At 43.7% G+C, this 9,692-nt stretch overlaps 1 protein-coding gene across 2 annotated transcripts; it reads left to right on the forward strand.

The window, feature by feature from the left end:
- Window positions 1-539: 539 nt before the first annotated feature.
- Window positions 540-9,447, forward strand: AMIGO2 (adhesion molecule with Ig like domain 2). Of its 2 annotated transcripts, XM_071549981.1 has the most exons (3): window positions 540-992; window positions 6,543-6,630; window positions 7,730-9,447. In XM_071549981.1, exon 3 carries the CDS (start codon window positions 7,803-7,805, stop codon window positions 9,366-9,368), a length of 1,566 nt encoding a protein of 521 aa, XP_071406082.1. In that variant the 5' UTR covers window positions 540-992; window positions 6,543-6,630; window positions 7,730-7,802; the 3' UTR covers window positions 9,369-9,447. The 2 variants fall into 2 exon arrangements, with proteins under 2 accessions (XP_071406082.1, XP_071406083.1); XM_071549982.1 differs by lacking the exon at window positions 6,543-6,630.
- The last annotated feature ends 245 nt before the right edge of the window (window positions 9,448-9,692 follow it).

Genomic DNA, 9,692 nt, shown 5'->3' on the forward strand with positions numbered 1-9,692 from the left:
CCTCTTCCTGATCTGGTCATACTTCTCCATTTGCAGCAGCTCTCCCACAGATTCCACGGTCAAAAGAATCGCTGTACATAGCAATCAATTTTAGATAACCCCTTGAACAATTTTATAGACTCCTCTGCTTTCATCGAAGCCCAGTTTACTACGGAGCCTCCGCTGGTTTTGATCATTCATTGAACCGGAGGACGGTTTTCTACAGGTTACACGATGCCTTTTACATTTACCCGCCCCTTACGAACACCACGCTGTTCCATCTCCGCTTACGGGGAGTTTTGGTGCATTTTAACGGGGACCGCGTCTTCGGCAGCGTCCCCCACCGCCCGATAACGGGGCTTCCCCCCGTGGCTGCAGAGCTGGGCTGCCCGCCCCCGGCCCGGGCGCCGAGGAGCTGCAGGCCGGGCTCGGGGCTCGGGGCTCGGGGCTGGTGTGCACCGGAGAGGCTGAGCCCACCCAGGCGGCGGAGCCTTGCCCGCTGGCGGTGGGGGCAGAGCGGGTGAGGACCGCGGCCAGAGTGGAATGGAGCGGGGCGGAGCGGCTGGCAGCCCCCGAGGAAGAGAGGGGCGGAGCGGGGGCGGCTGGTGCGCTCCTCCCCCGGGGCACTGATGACTCTGTCTCGCTGCCGCGGAAGCCCCCCGAGAGCGCGTCGAGGAGAAGCGGAGTGGGGTCTGGCGCTGCGCGGCCGGGGGACTGGGAAGGCGGAGGCACTAGGGGATAAAAAACCCGTTGCCACTGTAACCGTGAGTCTCCTGCCTTCCCTCCTCACTCGCCGCCGGTACCGAGCTCCGGGCCTCAGCTCCATTCCCGGGGGCAGCGGGCCAGCACTGCCTGCGCCCGCGGGGGAGCGCAGCGGAGCCGCTGTCGCGCTCTCGGCGGCCCCCAGGTTCCCCTGGCGCGGAGCGGAGTGCAGCATGCGGGGTCGGGGCTGGAGGCGGCGGCGGGGCCGGCATCGCGCTCCTCGGACATGAAGCGGCCACCGGCAGTTCCAGGTAACGCTGCCCAGAGGGGTGGCGAAGCAGGCATCCCCCCGGTAGCCGAGGTCTGTCGGGGGACGGGGTCTAGAGGGACAGGAGCCGGGGCTGAGAGGGGCCGCCGGAGCCGGGGGCGAGCGCAGCCCGGCAGCGGGCGGGGAAGACCGGGTCCCTACCTCCGGCGTGGAATGGAGCGGCAGTGACCGAGCCTGCCCAGGGCAGTCTGTCAGAGACCTTTCGGAATGCTTGGGAGTGCCCCCGGTCCGATGCTAACTTAGCCTGCCAGGCCACTGGGCTCACCGAAACTTTGCCTTCAGCCGGCTCTCGGTAGGACTCTGGGGGCTGTAGAGGGCAGTCCCCGTGGGGAGACTGGCAGTAGCCCCCCACATTGTAGGCAAGAGGGGTTCTCTGAAGTTTAGCCCGTCAGATAAATTTTGGAGGTGGTGAGAATCCTACGCTGGACAACTAAACTTTCATAAGATCTAGAGATTTTTTGCTTGGAGACTGGTTACCGATACTGTAATATAGGCACTGCCGCTTATCATTGCGTTTTTTCTTTATTATTTGCTGATCTCCTTAGCAACTAAAATAATTTGCAAGGTGTAATCTTGGTTGCATCTTGATTTACTAAGTAACACAGCAAAAAAGGATGAATTTGTTGTTTCACTGATGCATATTTATTTCCCTTGTACTCCCTCAGAGGCATAAGAGCTGCAAAGTGTTGACTTCATGTAGCTGGTACTGCCTTAAAGAGACTGTTGATTATTCCAGCTGAGGCTCTGTTGTTGCGTCACCCAGTTGTTCATCTGTGTCTCAGTTTTCTTTAAGCCAAGTGAATTATCCTGGGTTTAAAAAAACCAAAACATCTCTTATCAAAGAAATTTGATCTTTAGTGAGGGATAAGTGGGAGATGGTGGTTTTATTTGGCTCAGATTACTAGGAGAAATTAATCTCTAATTCAGCGCAGCTAAGGGCTGGGCATAGGCTGGCCAGAAAGACCACACTACTTTTGCCAGGCTGACCTCGGGATCAGCTTGCTGGAAATATGGTGTAAAGCCATTTTTTCATCACTGTTAGGTCCTGCACCAAGCCCAGTTTAGCCCAGTTTAGGGATTTAGTCCAGTGTATCAAGACATTTCCCAGATGTGGCTCACCAACAGTCTTTGCCGTCCAATCCATCATGTCACTAAATCTCATGGATTACAGTGGTTGAGTAATCCAGATCTGCTCAGTCAGAAATGCTGAGCGCAGCTGTCAGGAAGAGTTGATGCAGAGAATGCATTTTCCACTCAGGAGTAGTAAAAGCAGAGTAGAACCTGAAGACAGAAGTGAGGTAGCCGCTGAAGGAATATTTCCTGTGACAGCATCTCACACATGCACAAGGAATGGAAGCCTATGCAGACCTTCCTTGTAAGTGTAACTTTTTAGAACATTAATTGTGTGGAATGCCACTCTCTGTAATTAATGGCTGTGTCATGTACTTAAGCAGGATTTGCAAAGTTAGGCTTAAAGCGTAAATAATTATACTTGTATAATATTGTTGTTATAAATTAATAAAACCCCATTCTAAAAGTCATTTTTTCTTCTGAGTTCATGAGGAAAGCTTTGTCAAATGTCATGCCAGAAAAAAAAAGTTGGGCTATGAAAAAACATTAACACCTGAGCCATCACTGTTTCATTTTATGTATTATATTTAACTAGTACAGCCCTGATTGAGCTGATATGCAGACTAATATAGGGGGAGAACACCTGTGTAGACATTGGAAGTCAGTGAGAAGGTGCAAAGATCTACGAGTTACTTGTAGGCTGGTGAGATTGGTAGAAGACTCAAGAGAAGACAGTCACAGAAGACATGGCACAACGGAAGGAGGTAGGGGATGTAGAAATGCTGTGAACCTTCTGGAGGGTGAACTCAGTTCTTTAGTATTTTCTAATGTTTGAGCTCTCTAGAGGCTCAACACTATTTCTGCAGTAGTACAGCAGGGTTGTGTGCAAAAGTTTGCATTTTCGCTGTGCAGAAAGTGCCAGCCAAATTTGGTACTATTTGCATCACTAGTGTACAGGAAAATGCTTTACAATAGGAATAACATCTATCAATCCAATTTTTTTAACAATGAAAAGACTAATGGTAGTGTTTGCATAAGCATTCAGTGACTTGTGATCTTCAGTCCAATTCACTGCTTAAAATAAGAGATGTGCCATACAAGGATTTTTTAGCAAACTCTCAAATGAACTGGGAGAGGTAGTATGGTGTACAGGTTCCCTGGAGGAAACAGCAATAAGCATGAAGGTACTTACAGGAAATGAGAAAGTTGGTGTAGAGATTATTAGTGTCGTGTTAGTGAGACAGAGTGCCTAGAGAAAGGGGAAACAAGTGTCTAGAACATTTGTTGATCCAGTGATAACTGGTGGCAAGGCTGTATGCTGCCTGGCATTCCCCTTTTCCATAATCAGCTCTAGCTGCTAGTTACTTTAAAAAAAAAAACAAAACCAAACCAAAACCAACCAGAAATAAACAAACAAAAACCCCGCACAAAAACCAGTAACAAACATACACATTAAAAGGTTCAAAACCAAGAACCAAATCCCTGGCTTCTTTCAGAGTTGATTGATTATAATCAATTGAGCTGTTCCTGGCCACAGAGGATATTGCCTATGATAGCAGGATATGTCCCGCATTCCTTCTTGAACAATTAAGAAGCATGTGTAGCATTACTGCACAGATGATTCACCGCAGGGAGTATTGTGTTTTTGGCAGTGAACTTAAAATATTACAATTTACACCACAAAGAAATTATTTACTTGAGAAGAATTTAAAGAACAAAGCTTCCAACAACGGCCTTCACTTTACTATAAATCAAACAAGGTATTGCTCATTCAGAAATAATGGTGAAGTACTTCTCCAGAGTCTGTTGACACATGTTAGCTGGTAGAGTTCAATAGCAGTATCTCTCTTGAGAAAATATGCAATATTGAAATCTGTAAAATAGCAATTTTCTAAGACCTGAAATAATGTGAGTGGGGTGAAACAAAATGCCACTTTTTAATATAGGGCTAATTGTAGGCTTTGTTCTTCCCTTCCACTTGACACATACAGATTACTACCCAGATATATTTATGCAGTCATTTTGAGTAAGTCCAAATAATCACATAGGTTATAAATAATTATAGTGAACATGCTTGGCTTTGAAGACCATCCTGGGTGATCTGTGTAGATTTGGGGAACATAGGTTGAAAAGCAAGTTGCAGCTCAAGAGCCCTACTCTCCAGAAGGACAGAGAACCTGTTGGGGCATGTAGGCGCTGCTCTGTGAGTTGGGCATGGCAAGAAAGGCTTCAGCTTTTCAGTGTACTCTCTAAATAGCCTTGTGTGTCTTGTGGTATGTTTAGAGTGTCTGTAATTTGGATGTGTCCTGCCAGGCAAGGCAAGTTATTTAAAGGAGTTTTCATTTTTCAACTTCAACGAACTTTGGAAATGGACTACGCAGTCTTCAGTCCTTGCAAACTTTTTTTGCTCTTAGAATTCAAAGGTGTTCTGTTGTTTTACACTAGCCACCGATCTGCCTGTCGTATTTGGTTGCAGACTAGCTCAGAGTTCAGATCAGATAGCTGTAGGCACAGACAGAATCAAACATTCAAGGTTATCTTGTCTATGAAACTTGGTAATCCTTCCAAATCTGAGCATTGACCTAGTATGTCCCGCTTGGAATATTTCCAGGATTGCAGTTATATTCAGTATGGAAGCTAATTTTTGAAGGTACCATTCATCTTCCAAGTGTAGCTACATTAAAAATTAGGTGGCATAGCTTGCAGAATCAGGCATTCAAACGTTAGTGGGAAGGCAACCTCTGCACCAGCAGTTCATCTCCCATTTTGTGGATCCTTTATAATTCAGTCTTCACGCACATGGTTTTACGGTATGTTGTTTTCTTATGTAGTAGGCTAACTACATGAGCAGTTATTAAATACTTTTTTCATCTGACAGTGTGTTTCCATTGTGCCTTATGTACTGTATGCCATACAAATTCACAATGAGGTACAGAATTACTTCCTGATGGTAATTTCTCTAATGCTTCATAGGTCTCACACTCTAGAAGAACTTGTATCCATTAACTGTTGCCATAGACTAGCTAGCTAGCAAAACCAACTAATTTAGGTTATTATGACTTGTTAAAAAAAATACAATTCTCTGGGTCCCAAACTTGCCCTTGGAAACCCCATGCAGATAGAGGCTTCAGTAGGCTCTAAAAGCATAGAAGACTTTAGAAATCTTGATATTAAGCTTTCATTTGAACCAATCAATTTATTTTTACAGTATTTGTATGGCTAAGTTCGTGTTACTATATCCCTCACAAAGACAGGGAAGCAAGGAGAGGTCCTTGCAGTCAGAAGTGCCAGCTAGCATCATGCATTCTGACTCTCATCTCAGCATTTCTTCAGATCCGTCCTTCCCAAACTTAACACACAGAGGTTCCTTGTTTTCTGAGTGCCGAGCTGGTGATTTTAATATGTTCATTATTTTCTAATAGTCACCAGTTTACATAATTTGCCAGATCTCACAGGAATTCTGTGGCAGCTAGGATCTGCTCCATCTCTCAGGTATAGGCATTTACTGAGCTCTTCATGTGATCACCCGTTCTTTTCCTGTTCTTCCTCAGAATCTGTGCACAGTATGGGGAAAGGTTTTGGAGGAGAATTTAGCAATTATGTAACCAAGAACTGTATATAAAATCAAAAATGGCAAGAAAATCTGAATTCTGACACTTTAATTTTTGAGCACTTGACTTGGCAGTGTTGCCATTCTCTTACTGTGTTTTTTTTTGTTTGGTTGGTTTGGGGTTTTTTATGGATGCAAACATCTAAAGCCCACATACATATAAATTCTTGTTAAAGCTGAGTCCTTCCATCCTGCTGCCTTCATATTTCTTCTTTTAATGGGTCGTTTGAAGGTTCAGCTCTTTAGTTTCATAGCACTTCTTCTACCACTTGACTTAAGAGTAGATTTGTCAGCAGAAGACAGCAGCCTGCCAGATTGGCAGGGGGTTTGAGACAAGGGAAATAAAGAACTGAGGGGGAGTGGAAATCTTTGCATTTTGCATATATTAATAAATTAATAGGTAATCTTAGGTCCATAAGTAGCAGATCTAAATTCTCTGGAGAAGTGTGTTCTAAGATTCACCTGTAGCTCTTGCCCCTCTTCTGCTTAGTCCTCCTTTCCCTTTATACCCTCCTCATCTGCTTTTCCAAGTTTGTATGCCTTGCCTGACTTCTGCATCCTCAAACTACCTCCTCCTCAGTTGCTTCATTAGTAACAATGATGGTGCTTCATTAGCATCCACCTCTCCCGGTTTTACCCTTCCTTCCCTATGTATCTCTTACCATTCTTTTCTCTCTCTCCGCTTCTTTGAGCATCTCTCTGCCCTCCACCATTTAGATCTTGACTTTAATGATTTTGTCCTCAAGATTCATCTTTTCTTCATCCATCCTGCATCATCAGAGAATACAATTTATCCTTTCATTCTACTTCTTTCCCTCTGAGGCTGCTTTTTTCTCCTTCAACTGTTCACAGGAAGCCTCCCAGCTCCTGGCCACAGCCACTATCAGCAGCTCGGAGCAAACATTACAGGGTTCATCCTGCTCCGATACTGCTCCAACAGGTGGGTGAGATTTGAGAAATAAGTATGAGGGTAATGTGTCGGTGCTGAATACCATATGTGAGCTCTGAAGGGGTGACGATAAGCAATGCAGTTGAACTCATGTGATTTTACTGACAAACTCATAACAGTTATACTGGGAGAGTAAGAGTGAACATTATGGTGCTACGTATGTGTACATTTTCTTAGAAGATTGCAAAAAGCATATTCCTTAGCACAGAATCACTACTGTGACTTATGTTATGTCCCTGTCTCAAATCATAGTGCCTCTAACATATTCTCAGAAAAGAGTATGGTTGAGGTTTTTCTTAGTATTTACATATGAGCAAAATATTTTTTTTCCTTTACGAAGTTTTGAGAAACAGCTGACTCATTCTTAATGAAAATTCCCAAAACTTGGCCCTGAGGGAGGCATCAGGTATAGAAGATTTCTTCCTCAACACTTATTGACAAAGGTAGAAGTAGCCAAACAGCAAAATGTAGGATACAAAATACTATAATTGAACATCTTTAATAACTTTTAAAGTAGGCTGTTGTTACCTGAACTGTGGGTTACTGAATTTAAAAAAAAATCGCTTGACATTTAAGGCTAAGAAGTTTGAGAAAATTCTTTTCTTGAAAATCTGTGTCATTGTCTGATCATAGAGAACCCCATGTTATAACTGCTTCCACAAAAAAAATAACATTTTTTGATGAGGCTTTTTCTTTCCTGTACTGGGGATTTTCTGTCTGTGTTGGTTTGGAAAGAGGTAGGGCATGCCATTACCTGGTCATATTCCACAGGGGAATATTTCTGTTTTATTTTTTTAATGAACTGTCAGAAATTGCATTACTTGGTCCAAGACTAAAGAACAGTTGTATTCTTTTTGAAGACAAAAAATACTGTATCTATAGTGTATATTTTTGCACATGAAAACAGAATTTCATGTTTATATAAAGCTAATGTTACACTTACATCACCTAAGAACTAGATTTTACAATTAACTGTGTGAAACACTAAGAATTAATTCCCTGTATTTTTCAAAAGGCATATATAAGAAATCAGTCAAGCTATGAATGGTAAATGTTAATATGCTGTACCTCTGTATCCCTCTTTTGACAGTGACTAATGCAAAACTAACTGCACATATAATCTCTGGCAAGGAGCACTGGGAGACAGCTAAGAGACAGCGACAATGTCTTTAAACTGGTGGACAATTCCAACTCAACTTGGAGTTTTTAACGTGAACTGCAAAAGACTCGCGTGCCTCTTGGTCTTCACAGTGAGCATTTGTGGCAGTGCCCCAGGGATGTGTCCAACAGCCTGCATCTGTGCCAGTGATATTATAAGCTGCACTAATAAGAACCTCACTCGAGTGCCAGGAAATCTTTACAAATGTATGAAAAGGCTGGATCTGAGTTATAATAGAATTGGGCTTTTGGAGCCTGAATGGGTCCCAGTGTTATTTGAGAAACTGAACACTTTAATAGTCAATCATAATAGCATTAGCAGCATTATCACTGGAAGCTTTTCCACAACTCCGAATCTGAAGTACCTAGACTTGTCATCCAACAGCCTGAAGACACTGGGCAGCCCTGTGTTTCAGGAGCTGAAGGCACTGGAGGTTCTCCTGCTGTTCAACAATCAGATAACACAGATTGACTCTTTAGCATTTGGAGGATTGTACAATTTACAGAAGCTGTACTTAAGTTACAACTCACTCTCGCATTTCCCACTGGACTTATATGTTGGAAAACATAAGCTGACAGACCTTGTGTTGCTGGACATTTCCTTTAATCACATCCAGTCGGTGCCTATTCAGCGCCTGAGTTCAGCACCGGCTAAACAACTTAGTGGAATTTATCTTCATGGCAACCCATTTTATTGTGACTGTGTCCTGTACTCCATGCTAATCTTCTGGTATCAAAGGCACTTCAGCTCAGTGGTGGACTTCAAAAATGAGTACAGCTGTTTGTTGCAAACAGACCCAAGGGGTCACAATATACTGCCTTTACTGCACGACAACTTTCTGAATTGCTCTGAAAGCACTGTCAACAGCTCTTTCCAAGCCTTTGGGTTTATTCACGATGCCCAAGTTGGTGACAGGCTGATTGTACACTGTGACAGCAGAATCAGTGATGCAGGCACACACTTTGTTTGGATTAGTCCAGACAATAGATTGCTGGAGCCAGATAGGGAGACCAGTAATTTCAAGGTGTTTCCTAATGGCAGCCTGGAGATAACAGATGCCCAGCTGGAGAACTCAGGGTTGTATTCCTGCATCGCAATAAATAAGAAAAGACTATTAAATGAAACCATAGAGGTTAGAATAAATGTTAGCAATTTCACAGTGAACAGGTCCCATGCGCATGAAGCATTTAATACAGCTTTTACCACCCTTGCTGCCTGTGTGGCCAGTATTATTTTAGTATTGCTGTATCTCTATCTGACCCCCTGCCCGTGTCAGTGTAAGACAAAAAAGAAGAAGAGGAAGCTGAACCAAAGCAGTGCCCACTCATCCATACTGAATTCCACAATGCCGCAAGAGCTGCCAGCTGACGAGAAGAAGGCTAGCACTGGTAAACGGGTGGCTTTCCTGGAACCCGTGCATGAATCTAAACACAGTCAGAATGGGAAAGTAAAACTGTTTCCTAATGACAGCGTCATTACTGAGAGTATCTTAAAAACTACTCGAACAAAATCCGACTCTGATTCTGTCAACTCTGTGTTCTCAGATACACCTTTCATGCCACCGACTTAGTTTGCTGCCTGTGTTTGTATTGTGCAGTCACATTTCTGAATACCTCCTTTGCTTGTAGCAACTATCAGGAAAAACTAATAAAAAGAGATAAAATGTTTTAAAAGATATATATATTGTCAATCCTTGAACTGCGTCTCCTCTCTGTGAGTGCAGGGCCATGCACCAGTCATACCTTTTTTGGGAAAAGCAAACAGCATGGCATTAATGTGAATGCCTTCAGTGCAAGCCTGGCCTTAGTTTTACTCTCTGGTCCATACATTGAAATTTCCCATGCATGTTTAGAGATGCTTTCAGTGCATGCAGCTGACTGTGCAGAGGCACAGG

The sequence above is a fragment of the Pithys albifrons genome, chromosome 3, assembly GCF_047495875.1.
Source record: "Pithys albifrons albifrons isolate INPA30051 chromosome 3, PitAlb_v1, whole genome shotgun sequence".
Classification (NCBI taxonomy): domain Eukaryota; kingdom Metazoa; phylum Chordata; class Aves; order Passeriformes; family Thamnophilidae; genus Pithys; species Pithys albifrons.

Coding starts and splice junctions, on each gene's coding strand:
- AMIGO2 (XM_071549981.1), top strand. CDS start 7,803: ATGTCTTTAAACTGGTGGACAATTCCAACTCAACTTGGAGTTTTTAAC.